General features: G+C 41.1%; 1 protein-coding gene across 2 annotated transcripts in view; it reads right to left on the bottom strand.

Annotated features, from left to right (window-relative positions):
- Positions 1–734: 734 nt before the first annotated feature.
- Positions 735–16,597, bottom strand: part of mnd1 (meiotic nuclear divisions 1 homolog (S. cerevisiae)) — a 78,565-nt gene continuing 62,702 nt past the window's right edge. For both annotated transcript variants that reach the window (XM_063046253.1, XM_063046254.1), the window contains exons 7-8: positions 1,036–1,080; positions 735–919 (exon numbers count right to left, since the gene is read on the bottom strand). In XM_063046253.1, the coding sequence (XP_062902323.1) occupies positions 813–919; positions 1,036–1,080 (152 nt within the window). In that variant the 3' untranslated portion in view covers positions 735–812. The remainder of the gene's footprint in view (positions 920–1,035; positions 1,081–16,597) is intronic.

Below are 16,597 nucleotides of genomic sequence, written 5' to 3'. Positions count from 1 at the left end.
TCAGGTGACATCACCAAGGACCCACTCAAAAGCTGCTTGTGAGCCAGATCGCCGGTCTGTGAGTGAAGCCGTGTCTGAATGATCAGTTGTTCCCGTTCTCTCTCTCTCCCCCCACGTTGTCCATCGCCATGGCAACGATTACTGCGAACTGAACTAAATTGGACTGAACTGTTGTGTCACTTTGAAACTTGGTCATTTACCCCTAGACAACGATAGAGCTTGATTGATGCTGTTATCTTAATTCTGTGCACATGTGTGTTTATCATTGCTGAACTATTGCATTTATTATCCTTTCGATTACTGTGTTGCTTGTTTCTTTAATAAAACTTTCTTAGTTCTAGTACTCCAGACTCCAACTGAGTGATCCATTTCTGCTGGTTTGGCAACCCAGTTACGGGGTACGTAACAGTAGGTAGATCTTGCCTTTCACTGAGGTCGAGGTAGGGGATCTTGGGCTTAAAAAGGTTGGTGACCACTACTCTAGAGAAAGTTTATCAGGCGGCTTAATGAACGTTGTTACATTATTTTAAATTGTTCTCTAATTTACATGAAAGAGATTTTACAATTGCTAATAAGCTGCCATGAATGTACCATTTATAACAAGAGATAATCAAACCATCCACAAAAGGAAAACAAAACCTAGTAATGTTAAAAAGTTGATCTTTAGCATTTGGAACATGGCTCTGGGCTAATTGTCTCCAAAGTCTAGAAGTCCACAACCTCTTATGATAATATTAAGCAGTTTTATTATTACCACAACAGCTGATACAAACTCAAACCAGGAACAAACTGATTGGTGCAACTCGAAATCATCAGTCAACATAATCAAAATCTTCTGGAATTCCAAAAGTCTTATCAATTTGATTCTGTTGAAATCCAAATTTTTTCTTAGCCCAAGATTTTATGGTAAAGATATTATCTAAAAGAGTAAATAAAAAATACAAGTATCATTAAAGATTAGCTAATTTTCTAATAAGATATTTACAAATAGGTAATAAACATTATTACAGATCTTACAGATCTTTTGTAACATACCTGTCCATCTATTGGCGGCAACCTTTGCAATTTTGTTCAATTGCCCTATAAAAATATGAGGAAAAATCATTCTGAATTATTACAAAACTTTGACTATACAAGTTAATTCTAACTTGGAAACAATATCAAAGTGGAGTGCCAATAATATCAAAGAGGATATCTAAAGTCTTTTTTTTCAGATATATGAAGAGTAAAAGAAAGGCGATAGTATATATTGGATGGCTGGAAAATTACGCAGGAAAGATAGAAATGACGAATGAACTTAATAAGTATTCTGCAACAGTCCACTATGGAAGACATTCTGACATGACTGTGCCAGAAATTTGAGAGATTGTCAGGAGGCAGAAGTGAGTGTCGTTGCTATTACTAAAGAGTTGACGCTTGGGAAACTGAAAGGTCTGAAGATAGACAAGTCACCTGGACCAGCTGGACTACACCCTAGTGTTCTGAAAGAAGTAGCTGAAAAGATGGTGGGGATATTAGTAATGATCTTTGAAGAATCACTAAATTTTGAAATGGTTCCAGAGGCCTGGAAAATCACAATTGTCACTCACTGTTTAAGAAGGGAGAGAGGCAGAAGAATGGAAATTTTAGACCAGTTAGCCTGACCTCAGTATTTGGAAAAATGTTGGATTCTATTATTAGATGAGGTTTTGGGGCACCTAGAGGTGCACAATAAAGTAGGCCTAAGTCAGCATTGTTTCATTAAGGGGAAATCTTCCCTTACAAATGAACTCTTTGAGGAAATAACATTCAAGATGGACAAAGGAGAGTCAGTGGATGTTGTTTACTTAGATTTTCAGAAGGCGTTTGACAAGGTTTCACACATGAGGCTGTTTAACAAGATAACAGGAAAAAATAATAGCATGGACAGAGGATTGGCTGACTGGCAGGAGGTAAAGAGTCAGAATAAAGGGGGCATATTCTAGTTGGCTACTGGTGTCTAGTGCTGTTCTGCAGGAGTATGTATTGTGCCAACTTTTTTCCCCACATTATACATTGCTGGAAACTGCTGATTTTTTTAAATAATACTTTTTATAAGATTTGTACTTTTTAACAAACTCATGTATTTTTCACACTGTGGTGGTTCATCCCCACTCACTGGCAAAAAGCGGTATAACAGCTAAACCAATGGTTTATCACCTTTTTCATTTTTCATTGACCACATACTAGCACATTACTCATGTAATGTTATTGTTTTAATTATGTAGCATACCAACTAGTTTATTCCTATCTAAGGAATTTCTTATCTATAACAGTGATGGATTTTTCAGAGGCTCCATCTTTTTTTTTTGTCTTTGCTGTTCATCTACCTCTTATCATAATTCTCAGCTCTTTATTTAGTTTTATGTGTATTTGTATGTTTGTTTGTACCTTAAAGTAAACTGAAATCTTAGAAACAAGACTGCTCATCATTCCTGACTCCTGGAAGAACCCCAAGCTTTAGAAAATACACAAAGATCCAACAATTTGGCAGCCAAAATGAGGTGATTACTTGAAAAAAAAATGGACTAAAGTAGGAAGTTTTAATCATGCAGTTGGGAGGCAAGACATTCCTATGTTCCTTAATTGTCTGAAAATAAATATCTTCAGTACATTGTTTAAAGGGAGTTAAGAGTGAGTGGAGTCTACATTTTAGTTGTGGCAATTTTTTTTTGCAGTTGTACAATCAATGTGGGGGCGGTATTTGTTATCGGAAACCCAGAGTCTGATATTATAGTCTCAACAGGGTATGCGAATTGTTGGGTAAGAGGTCTGCAAAAGTTTCAAGATATCAGACGGATGTTTGCTTGGTTGTGACCTGATATTATAATCACAAGATTTCTGACCTCTAAAAATCAAGAGTATTCCTTAAGATTGAAACTAATACAATGGCCAAAGTTTTGAAACAGTCCGGTGAGACTCTTGAATTCCCAGCTGAAGGAAAAGTTAACTGAAATCTTAAGTAATGTATATAAACTTGATATCATTGGTAAAGAAATATGGAAGAAATGTGCTATTAAGGCTAAGTCTAGCGCTGGCTTATAGATGATGTTGAACCGATAAGTCACAAGATCAAAAAGATGTGGTTGAGAACTTAAAAACAATTCGGACACAAGCAACGGAGCTGCAAAGGTGTGAGTCTATTGATTTGCAAGTCCAGATACATACTTTAAAATACAAATGCACTGATTTAGAATATCAATTGGATGAAAAAGAAAAAATCCATAACATACTAAAAGAGCAGTGTGAGAAAAAAATAAATCAACAAAAAACTGATTACTGCATTAAAGGAATGGGTGAAAAGGCAGCATGCAAAGTAGTCAAGAGCTCTGTTCAGAATATATATATAAAGGATTCGCGACATGCTTTCAGAGTTGTTCATGACTTTGGAAATTTATGGAGACAAGAGTGTTTCTTATTGCCTTGGGAACTCCAATCAAGAATGGCAAACTATTTCAACAACTCTTGAAAGTCATGCGACTACACCAGAAGTGCAATATTAAATGTAAAGGTCACTCTAAAAATGAGCACAATGGAAAGCCATGGAAATACATTTGCAGCAAAAACAGCAGCAAGAGAAGAAATAAATAGAATCGAAGAAGTGGAAGAAGACCCAATAACTGAAACCAAGTTAAACACTGTGTCAAAGGACTGGGACAGATTGTGATAATGAGTAAAGTAGTGGCAGATGGAATATAGTATATTGATGTGTATGGTGATGCACTTTGGTAGAAGGAATAAATGGGGAGAAAATTTAAAAATTAGAATTGCAAAGAGACTTGAGAGTCCTTTTGCAAGATTCCCTCAAGATTAACGAAGGTTGAGCCACTGGTAAAGAAAATATATGCAACATTATATGCAATTTTGAGAGGACTAGAATCTAAGAGTAAGGATGTGATGCTGTGGCTTTATAAGCAATTAGACACATGGCAGAGTATTGTGAGCAGTTTTGGGCCCATTAGAAAAGATGTGCTAGCATTGAAAAGGGTCCAGAGTAGGACCATGAGCAAGACTCCGTAAACAAAAAGGTTAACGTATGAGGCATGGTTGCTGGCTCTGGGCCTGTACTCACTGGAGTTTAGAAGAATGAGAAAAAATCTCATTGAAACCTATTGAATATTGAAAGGCCTAGAGTGAATGTGAAGAGGATGTTTACTATAGTGGGTGAGTCTAAGACCAGAGGGCATATCCTCATAACAGAGGGACATCCATTTAGAACAGAGATGAGAAGGAATTTATTTTGTCAGAGGGTAGTGAATCTGTAGAATTCATTGCTATGGACAGCTGTGCAAGCCAAGTCATTGAGTATATTTAAGCAGTCCTTAGTTAGTCAAGACATCAAAGATTATGGGGAGAAGGCAGGTGAATGGGGTTGAGAGGGAGAATAAATCAACCATGATGGAATGGTGCAGCACATTGGAAAGTGTAAGGTTATGCACTTTGGCAGAAGAAATAAACGGACAGACTATTATTTAAATGGGGAAAGAATTCAAAGTTCTGTGATGCAACAGGTCTTGGGAGTCCTCATGCAGGATACCCTTAAGGTTAACCTCCAGGTTGAGTCGGTGGTGAAGAAGGCGAATGCAATGTTGGCATTCATTTCTAGAGGAATAGAGTATAGGAGCAGGGATGTGATGTTGAGGCTCTCTAAGGCGCTGGTGAGAACTCACTTGGAGTACTGTGGGCAGTTTTGGTCTCTTTATTTAAGAAAGGATATGCTAACGTTGGAGAGGGTACAGAGAAGATTCACTAGAATGATTCCGGGAATGAGAGGGTTAACATATGAAGAACGTTTGCCCGCTCTTGGACTGTATTCCTTGGAGTTTAGAAGAATGAGGGGAGACCTGATAGAAACATTTTGAATGTTGAAAGGCATGGACAGAGTGGATGTGGCAAAGTTGTTTCCCACGACGGGAGAGTCCAGTACGAGAGGGCATGACTTAAGGATTGAAGGGCACCCATTCAGAGCAGAAATGCGAAGAAATTTTTTTAGTCAGAGGGTGGTGAATCTATGGAATTTGTTGCCACGGGCAGCAGTGGAGGCCAAGTCATTGGATGTATTTAAGGCAGAGATTCATAGGTATCTGGGTAGCCAGGGCTTCAAAGGTTATGGTGAGAAGGTAGGGGAGTGGGACTAAATGGGAGAATGGATCAGCTCATGATAAAATGGCGGAGCAGACACGATGGGCCGAATGGCCGACTTCTGCTCCTTTGTCTTATGGTCTTATTTGTTGGGGCAAGTGGCCTAATTCTGGTCTTATGTCATACTATTTGAAGGGTAATAGTTATTTGTGGAGAAAACCATGCCAAATTTAAAAAGTGAATGGAGCTTGTCAGGAATTTTTGCAGAGCCTGAGATCACACTGTTATTTGGCACTTGGCAAGGGCCAATAAAATGTTAGGTATAAGCAGCGTAACCATTATAGGAGTCGACACTTTTGGACTAGGAGAGGGTTAGAACGGGGAGCTGAGGCTTTAGCCCAAGTCGCTTCCACAAGAGGCGGAGGCTAAAGCTTTTTTCTTCATTTTTGCACAGTTAGAGCAGTGGGAATGACAGTCAGGACAGTGGACTCTTCCTCTTGCAGGATGTGGGAAGACAGGGAGACTTCCTAAACCTTCAAGGAATGCATTCAGCTGCAGCTTCTTACCGACTGTGTTAGGAAAATGGAGCTGGATAACCCTTGGATCATTCGGAAAATGGAGGGGTTGATTGACAGGAGATACAGGGAAGTAGTTACAACTAAGGTGCAGGACACTGGCGACTGTCAGGAGAGGGAAAGGGAAAAGACAGCTAAAAGCAGGATACCTCGTGACCATTCACCCCAATAACAAGCGTGTTGTTCTGGATACTATTCAGGGAGCAGGGGATGACTTAGCAGACTCCACAGCAGTCAGGTCTTAGCACTACTTTGTAACGGGAGCAAATGACACAGCATCCACACAAACCGGGTTTTGGGGTGGGAGAGTCATCTCAGTCTCACGATATGGTGGGACCGGAGAGTGTTTTGCCTGGACTTATGCAGCCGAGGAAACCGGAGGGGGTTTCACACGTGCTATGTGAAAGTAAGGAGGAATATCTTTGCAGTTTGCTAGTGCTAGAGGGATCAGTGCTGCATCTGTGGTTGTTTGTCATCTATATTAATAATTTGGTAATGCGGTAAACTGGTTCAGCAAATTTATGGAAGACACCAAGATTGACGACATACTGGACAGTGAAGAAAGCTCTCAAAGGTGGCAACAGGATCAGAACCAGTCGGAAAAATATGCTGAAAAATGCCAGATGGAATTTTATGTGTGAGGTGTTGCACTTTGGAAGGACAAACTAGGGTAGATGTACAGTGAATGGTAGAGTACTGAGAAGTGTGTATAACACAGGCAATGGGGAATACAGATCCATACTTCCTTGGAAGTGGCATCACAGACAGATGAGGTCATAGAGGGCACATTTGTCATACTGGGTTTCACAATTCAAAGTTGTGACTACAGGAGTTGGGAAGTTACGTTAAAGTTATAGGAAAGGTTGAATAGGTTGCACTAGATAATAAAGATTGACTTCATTATCTAGCATGTAGGAGAATGAGGGAAAATTTAATCGAGGTAATCACAGTTATGAGGGGTATAGATAAAGTAAATGCAAGCGGGCTTTTGCCAGAGGTTGTGTGAGTCTAAAGCTAGATATCATAGGTTAAGGGTGAAAGATGAAATATTTAGGAGTAACCTGAGGGAAAATCTATTTTTAGAGTGTGGTGCGAGTGTGGAACAAGCTGACAGTAGTGGGTGTGAGTTATTCAACACTTAAGAAAAGTTTTGATATGTACATGAATGGGAAAGTTATGGAGGGCTATGGTCCAGATGTAGGTAGCTGGGACAAGGCAGAATACCATTCTGGCACAGACTATGTGTGTCGAAGGGCCTGTTTCAACAAAACTTGGCAAGCAGGCATATAATAAGGAGAATATTTTATAGATTCTCGCCATATCCTTTGATGCCCTGACCAATCAGAAGACTATCAACGTAAATATACCCACAGACTTGGCCTCCACTGCGGTCTGTGGCAGAGCATTCCACAGATTTACTACACTCTAGCTGAAAAAAATGCTTCCTTACCCCTGTTCTAAAAGGTCGTCCCTCAAATTTAAGACAGTGTCTTCTAGTTCTGGATACCCCCACCACAGAAAACATCCTCCCCACATCCACCTTTCAACATTCGGTGTCAATGAAATACTCCCCACCCCCCACATTTTTTGAAATTCCAGCAAATATAGACCCAAAGCTGCCAAATGCTCCTAATATGTTAACCCCTTCCTTCCCGCAATCATCCTCGTGAACCTCCTCTGCACTCTCTCTAATGACAACATATTTTCTGAGATATGGGGCCTGACTAGTATCTTATAAAGGTTCAGCATTATCTCCTTGCTTTTATATTCTATTCCCCTTGAAATGAATGCCAAAACCGCTTTTGCCTTCTTTACCATAAACTCAACCTGTAAATTAACCTTCTGGGAGTCTTGCACGAGGACACCAAAGTTCCTCTGCACCTGCGATGTTTGAACCTTCTCCCCAATTAGACATTGCCTTATTGCTCCTTTAACTGAAATGCATTATCACACATTTCCCAACACTGCATTCCATCTGCCAATTTATTGCCCTTCTTCTAATTTGGCTAAGTCCTGCTGCACTCGCATTGCTTCCTCAGCACTACCTACCCCTCCACCTATCTTCATATCGTCCACAAACTTTGCCACAAAGCCATCAATTCCATTATCTAAATCACTGACAAACAATGTGAAAAGTAGCGGTCCCAATACTTACCCCTGAGGAACACCACTAGTCACTGGCAGTCAACCAGAAAAGCCCCTTTTTTATTCTCACTCACTGACTCCTGTCTGTCAGCCATTCCTCTATCCATGTCAGTATCTTTCCTGTTTATCTTGTTAGGGGCCTCATGTGTGGCACCTTATCAAACGACTTCTGAAAATCCAAGTAAATGACATCCATCGCCTCTCCTTGATCCACCTTACTTATTACTTACTCAAAGAACTCTTAACAGATTTGTCAAGTAAGATTTCCCTTTACAGAATCCATGCTAACTTTGACTTATTTTGTAATTACTCTCCAAGTACCTCAAAACCTCATCCTTAATAATAGACTCCAACACTTTCCCACCACCGAGGTTAGGCTAACTGGCCTATAATTTCCTCCCTTTTGCCTTCCTTTTTTCTCATAGAATGGAGTGACATTTGCAATCTTCCAGTCCTCCAGGACCACGCCAGAATCGAGAGATTCTTGAAAGATCATGACCAATGCATTCATTACCTCTTCAGCAACCTCTCTTGGAACTCTGGGATGTAGTCCATCCGGCCCAGGTGGCTTATCCACCTTAGGACTTTTCAGTTTGTCTGGCACTTTTTCCTTTGTATTAGCAATAGCACAGTCCTACTCCCTAACACTCACGGACCTTTAGGCACACTGCTAGTGTCTTCCACAGTGAAGTCTGATGCAAAGTACTCATTATGTTCATTTGCCACTTCTTTGTCTCCCATTACTACGTCACCAGTATCATTTTCCTGTGGTCCAATATCAATTCTCACCTCCCTTTTACTTGCTACATAACTGAAAAAACTTTCTGTATCCTGCTTTATATTATTGGCTAGTTTGCCCTCATATTTCATCTTTTCCCTTCTTATAGCTTTATTTAAGTTGCCTTTTGTTGGATTTTAAAAGCTTGCCAATCATCCAACTTCCCACTCACTTTTGCTACCTTACATGTTCTTTCAGTGGCTTTTATGCAGTCGTCAACTTACTTTCTTTCTTTTTAAATCTTTTTATTAAATTAGTACACACAGGATAAAACATATAGCAACCAATACATTGTTACGATATAGATATACAAGAAATATTAATACAAAAAAAAACAACGAAAACAACATAGGTTAGTTAAAAAAAATAACAAGGTAATATAATTGTATACTAGTTTTCCATATAACAGTAGAGAAAAAAAACCCAGAAGGAAAAAAAAACCCGAAGAAAACTACCATGCCACTATGCTACAAAGCAAAGCAATGGGCTAGCTAGGTAAATAGTAAACACAACCAGATTAAACAAACACGTCCTCAAACCCGATCTTCATTAACAGCAGATAAAATCCACGAAGGGAGTATATATATGATCAGAGAGAAAAAAAAATTACATTAAATGAAAATATTGAATAAAACATCTCCAGGTCTGTTCAAATTTAACTGAAGTATCATAAAGATTACTTCTGATTTTTTCCAAATTTAGACACAGAATCGTTTGAGAGAACCAGAAAAACGTAGTTGGGGCATCAACTTCTTTTCTCAGCCACGGTTGCCTACCCCTGCCATTTGAGAACTTCTTCCTCTGTGGGACATATCAATCCTGCACCTTGTGAACTACTCCCAGAAACTACAGCCATCTCTGCTCTGCGGTCATCCGCACCAGAATCCTCCTCCAATCCACCTGGGCAAGCTCCTCTCTCATGCCTCTGTAATTCCCTTTATTCCATTGTGATACAGATACATGTGACTTATGCTTCTTGCTCTCCAATTGCAGTATGAACTCGATCACATTATACTTTATACTTCATTGTCGCCAAACAATTGATACTAGAACGTACAATCATCACAGCAATATTTGATTCTGTGCTTCCCACTCCCTGGATTACAAATATTAAATACTAAAAATATTAAAAATAGTAAAAATTAGTAAATATTAAACATTTAAATTATAAATCATAAATAGAGAACAGAAAAATGGAAAGTAAGGTAGTGCAAAAAAACCGAGAGGCAGGTCCGGATATTTTGAGGGTACGGCCCAGATCTGGGTCAGGATCCTTTCGGCAGTCTTATCACAGTTGGAAAGGAGCTGTTCCTAAATCTGGCCGTATGAGTCTTCAAGCTCCTGAGCCTTCTCCCGGAGGGAAGAGGAACGAAAAGTGTGTTGGCTGGGTGGGTCGTGTCCTTGATTATCCTGGCAGCACTGCTTCGACAGCGTGCGGTGTAAAGTGAGTCCAAGGACGGAAGATTGGTTTGTGTGATGTGCTGTGCCGTGTTCACGATCTTCTGCAGCTTCTTTCGGTCTTGGACAGGACAACTTCCATACCAGGTTGTGATGCACGCTAGAAGAATGCTTTCTACGGTGCATCTATAAAAATTAGTGAGGGTTTTAGGGGACAGGCCAAATTTCTTTAGTTTTCTCAGGAAGTAAAGGCGCTAGTGGGCCTTCTTGGCAGTGAACTCTGCTTGGTTGGACCAAGTCAGGTCATTTGTGATATTGACCCTGAGGAACTTAAAGCTTTTGACCTGTTCCACTTGCGCACCACTGATATAAATTGGGCCGTGCGGTCCGCTATTCCTTCTGAAGTCAACAACAAACTCCTTCGTCTTGCTGACGTTGAGGGATAGGTTATTGTCTTCGCACCATGCCACCAGGTTTTTAATTTCCTCTCTGTACTCAAACTCATCGTTACCTGAGATACGGCCTACAATTGTTGTGTCATCAGCAAACTTATATATTGAATTCGATGGAAACTTGGCTACACAATCATGGGTGTACAGTCAGTACAGCAGAGGGCTGAGTTCACAGCCTTGTGGGGCACCGGTGCTCAGAGTGATTGTAGAGGAGAGCTTGTCCCCTATTTTTACAGCCTGGGTCCTGTCTGTGAGGAAGTTGAAGATCCAGCTGCAGATCTGAGTGCTAATGCCCAGGTTCCGGAGCTTAGGAATCAGTTTATTTGGAATGATGGTATTACAGGCAGAGCTGTAGTCAATGAAAGGGAGCCTTACGTATGCGTCTTTATTCTCCAGGAGGAATGTAGGGCCAGAGAGATGGCATCTGCCATTGACCTGTTGCTCCGGTAGGTGAACTGCAAAGCGTCCAGGTTGACCGGTAGGCTGTGGTTGATGTGTGCCATAACCAATCTCTCGAAGCACTTCATAGCAATTGATGTCAGAGCCACAGGTCGATAGTCATTCAGGCATGCCACCTTGCTCTTCTTCGGCACTGGGATTATCGTTGCCTTCTTAAAACACAAGGGGATCTTAGACTGAGGCAAGGAGCAGCTGAAGATGTCAGCAAACACTCCTGCTAGCTCACTTGCACAGGCTCGGAGAACCCGTCCTGGGACGCCATCTGGGCCCGTCACCTTCCTTGGATTTATCTTCAGGAAGGCCCTTCTAACGTCCTCCTCGGTGACGATGAATCTCGATGCCACCGGGTCCAGTTCATCCAGAGGGAGAGGGATGCTCCCCTTCTGTTCGAATCTTGCGTAGCATACGTTAAGTTCATCAGGAAGAGAAGTGCCACAGTTATTGATATTCCCAGCCTTTTCTTTGCGCCCAGTGATCTCATTTAGACCCTGCCATAGTCTACTGGCATCCCTCTGGTTAGCCTGGGCTTCCAACTTGGCTCGATATGATCACAGCCTCTTAAAGCTTCCTTTACCTTAAGCTCCGTTACAAGATCTGGGTTATTATACTGCACCCAATCTAAGGTAGCTTTTACCCAAGTAGGCTCAAGCACAAGCTGCTCTAAAAAGTCATCTCGTAGGCTTTCAACAAATTCCATCTCTTGCGATCCAACACCAACCTGATCTTCCTAATCCCACTGCATATTGAAGTCCCCTATTACAATTGTGTCATTACCCTTATTACATGCCTTTTCCAGCTCCCTTTGCAATCTCAATCTCACATCTTGGCTGCTATTCGGAGGCCTATAAATGATTCCCGTAATTTTATTTTTACCATTGCAGTTTCTTAACTCCACCCACAAAGATTCAACATTCTCCGACCCTATGTCACCTCTTCCTAAAGATGTAATTTCATCTCTTACCAACAGAGTCACACCACCAGCTATGCCTTCCTGTCTGTCGTTTTATATATCTGGAAAAGAAACCTTTGGTATCCTCTTTTATATTATTGGCTGGCTTACCTTCATACATCTTTTTCTCCATATTGCTTTTGGTCTGTAAAAGCTTCACAATCTTATAATATTTTGCTACATTTTATGCCCCCTCTTTTGCTTTATTGCTGTCTTTGACTTTCCTTATCAACCACAGTTGCCTCATCCTCCCTTTAGAATGCTTCTTTGGGATGAACTGATTGTCTACATCTCAATTACTCCCAGAAACTCCAGTCATTGCTGCTCTGCCACCATCTCTGCTGGAGTCACCTTCTAAGCAACTTTGACCAGCTCCTCTCTCATGCCTGTGTAGCTCCCTTTATTCCACTGCTTCTTCCCCCTCAAACTACAGGGTGAATTCTATTATTTCACAATCACTGTCTCCTAATGGTTCTTTTACCTTAAGCTCCCTAAAGACGTCTGGTTCCTACTTCCGGGGCACCTAGGCGTGACTCGAGTAGCAGCAGTACTCTCAATGGATACGATTAAATATTCCCGTTTCAGCCTGTTACAGCTAAAAAGCACAACTGCTTCCAAGGTCAGTACAGTCAACAAAGATGTCTTAATGTGCTTAAACGAAGTATTGCTGCGTAAAACCAACGGAAACAACAGTCTGCGGTCAGAAGGGCCCACGGAGAAAGCATGAGTGGAGTTCAGGATTGCAAGTGAGTTTAAGGAAACGGGGTTGTAAATTCCCTATACCAATGATCTTGCTGGTGAACGTGCAGTCTCTGGTGAATAAAATCGATGATCTTAGAGCCAGGGTGCTGTATCAGAGGTACATTAGGACCATGTGTATCCTTTGTTTCACACAATCCTGGTTAACCCCTTCCATACCGGACGCAGCGATTCAGATCGACAGGTTTACTATACACCATCAGGATAGATCTATAGAGTCTTTCAAAAGCAGAGGTGAAAGTGTATGCCTCATGATCAACTCTTCTCGGTGCACGAATATATCACTGCTGTCCCAATTCTGCTCACCAGATCTGGAATATCTAGCAGGAAAGTGTCGTCCTTTTTACTTACCACGGGAATGCTCTGGGGTCATTCTGGGAGCAGTTTACATTCCACCTCAGGCCAATGTCAAGCAGACTTTAGGTGATCTGAGCAATGGGATCAATATGCACGAAACAGCGCACCCTAACGCCTTCACCATCGTTTTGGGAGATTTTAACAAGGCCAGTCTGAAAAAAATCACTAAGCAATTACCATCAACAGATCACTTGCAATACCAGAGGAAACAACACACTGGACCATTGTTACACCACCATCAAGAATGCCCACCGTGCTATTCCACACCCTCACTTTGGGAAGTCTGACATTTTTTAACATACAGTTTTTCTGTTTTTGCACATTTTTTAATACTCTATTCAATATACGTAATTGATCTACTTGTTTATTTATTATTGTTTTATTTTATTTATTATTATTTTTTTCTCTCTCTGAGGAATTGGAGATATAAAAAAATCATTTTGAACCTATGTAACCTGTGGCTAAAAGAATAATTGGGACTGAATAAGAACTTTTGAACTGAAGTAAACTCTGTCTTCAGCAGTTAGTTAATTACTGGCTCATTACCAGTTCTCCCGGGCTTGCAGAAAGACATTCAGAGTTTGATAACATTGTACATTGTACCCTCATTTGAGTGGGGAGGAGGACTCACTGATAAGGACAGGAATGAACAACCATCTGTAATTAAGTCAGGGCCTAGCAAAGGGAATAACTGATAAGGACTGGACAGCACATCCATCTGTAATTAAGTCTTGATCTTGCAGACTCTCTTATCTGTAACTAAGTTTCACACCAATGGACTTGGTGGGCGTACCAGTTCAAATGACATCTTGCAACAGTAATGTATGGGACTTACTGTGTATAAATATACGGCTGTAACCGGAGAGAGTGGGCCCACTTGTCGGATGGTGGCAGTACTTACGTGCCTTCCCTCTGACAACTGGGCCTCAAACTCCCGCAGGAGGGTGCGCAATAAACTTGTAACCATAAGAAACTGGTCTCCCGAGTTTTATTCAGATTCTGCTTTAACATCTCTGCAAAATTATGTATTGCATTGAACTGCTGCAGCTAAGTTAACAGATTTCATGTCACATGCCGGTGATAATAAACCTGATTCTGATTACACAATACCCGATCCAGAATTGCTTTTTTTCCCCTCGTGGGCTCAACCACAAATTGCTCCAAAAAGCCATCTTGACGGCATTTTACAAATTGTTATTCATCTGGGATCCAGCACCAACTGCATGTTGAAATCCCCTGTGACCATCGTAGTGCTGCCCTTTTTACAAGCCTTTACTATCTTCCATTGTAATTTCTACCCCACATCCGTGCTACTGGGCAAATAAGTGGCAGATGGAATACAGTGTGTAAGGTCATGTACTTTGGCAGAAGGAATAAAAGTGTAGACTATTTTCTAAATGGTGAGAAAATTCAGAAGTCAGAGGTGCATAGGGTCATCATGCAGGATTTCCTAAAGGTTAATATGTAGATTGAGTCAGTGGTGAGAAAGACGATGGCTTTCAAGTGGACTAGAATATCAAAGAAAGGATAAAACGTTGAGGTTTTAGAAGGCACTGGTGAGGCCTCACCTGGAGTATTGTGAGCAGTTTGGGTCCCTTATTTAGACCACAAGACATAGAAGTAGAATAAGACGATTTGGCCCATCGAGTTTGCTGCACCATTTCATCATGGCTGATTCCACTTTCATCTCAGCCCCAATTTCCTATCTTCCCTCCATGCCCTGACCAATGAAGAATCCATCCTCTGCTTTAAATACACATAAAGAATTGGCCTCCACAGTTTCCTGTGGCAAAGAATTCCACAGATTTACCACTCTCTGACTAAAAATATTCCTTCTCATCTCCGTTTTAAAAGAACGCCCCTCTATTGTGAGGCTGTGTCCTCTGGTCTTAAGACTCCCCCACCATAAGAAACATCCTCTCCACACCCACTCTATCAAAGCCTTTCACCATTTGACAGGTTTCAATGAGGTCACCCTTCCTTCTGAATTCTAGTGAATACAGGCCCAGAGCCATCAAATTCTCTTCATATGACAAGCTATCCAATCCTGGGATCATTTTTATTAACCTCCTTTGAACCCTGCCTCCTTTCAGCATATCAGTTCTAAGATTAGCAGCCCAAAACTGCTCACAATACTCCAGGTGAGGCCTCACCAATGCTTTATAAAGTCTCAACCTTACATCCTTGCTTTCATATTCTAGTCCTCTTGAAATGAATGCTAACATCGCATTTGCCTTCCGCACCACAGACTCAACCTGCAAATTAAACTTTAGGGAATCCAGCACAAGGACTCCCGAGTCCCTTTGCACTTCAGTTTTTTGAATTTTCTCTCCAGATACTGTGCTCTATCTGCCATTTCTTTGCCCATTCTCCTTCTGTAGCCTCTCCACTTCCTCAAAACTACCTGCCCCTCCATCTATCTTCGTATCGTCTGCAAACTCCATTCCATCATCTAAATCATTGACATATGACATAAGAATCAGTCCCAACACAGTCCCCTGTGGAACACCACTAGTCACCAGCAGCCAACCAGAAAAGGCTCTCTTTATTCCCACTCTTTGCCTCCTGCCAATCCTGTAATACCACGCGCTCATAGCTTGATAAGCAGCCTCATGATTGGCACCTTGTCAAAGGCCTTCTGAAAGTCCAAGTACACAACCTCAACCAATTCTCCTTTGTCTTCCTGCTGGCAATTTCTTCAAAGAATTCCAACAGAATTGTCAGGCAAGGTTTTCCCGAGGAAACCATGCTGACTATGGGTTATTTTATCATGTGCCTCCAACTACCTTGAGACTTCATCCTTAATAATCAACTCCAACACCTTCCCAACCACTGAAGTCAGACTAACTGGCCGAAATTTTATTTTTCTGCCTCTCTCTTTTCTTGGAGTGACGTTCGCAATTTTCTAGCCTAATGATTCTTGAAAGATCATTAATAATGCCTTCACCATCTCTTCAGCTACTTCTTTCAGAACTCTGGGGTGTACACCATCTGGTCCAGGTGACTTATCTACCTTCAAACCTTCCAGTTTCCCAAGAACCTTCTCTCTAGTAATGGTAACTTTACACACTTCATGACCCCTGACCTCTGAAACTTCCAACATACTGCTAGGGTATTCCACAGTGAAGTCTGATGCAAAATACTTATTCAATTTGTCCACCATTTCATTGTCCCTCATTACTACTTCTCAAGCATCATTTTCTAGTGGTCCAATATCCATTCTCACCTCTCTTCTTACACTTTATGTATCCAAAGAATGTTTTGGTATCCTCTTTAATATTATTGGCTAGTATTCCATCTTTACCTTCTTAATGACTATTTTCATTGCCTTCTATTGGTTTATAAAAGCTTCCCAATCCTCTATCTTCCCACTAAATTTTGCTCTCTTAACTTTTTCATTGGCTTTGACTTCCCTTGTTAGCCATGGTTGTGTCATCTTGCCTTTAGAATACTTCTTCCTCTTTGGAATGTATATTTCCTGTGCCTTATGAACTGCTTCCAGAAATTCCAGCCTTTGCTGCTCCGCTATCATCTCTTCCAATGTTCTTCTCCAATCAATTTTGGCCAACTCCTCTCTCATGCCTCTGTAATTCCCTTTACTCCACTGAAATACTGATACATCTGA

This window comes from Mobula hypostoma, chromosome 4, assembly GCF_963921235.1.
Source record: "Mobula hypostoma chromosome 4, sMobHyp1.1, whole genome shotgun sequence".
Classification (NCBI taxonomy): domain Eukaryota; kingdom Metazoa; phylum Chordata; class Chondrichthyes; order Myliobatiformes; family Myliobatidae; genus Mobula; species Mobula hypostoma.
Note: the sequence above shows the minus strand (reverse complement) of the source record. Positions and strands in the feature narration are given on the sequence as shown.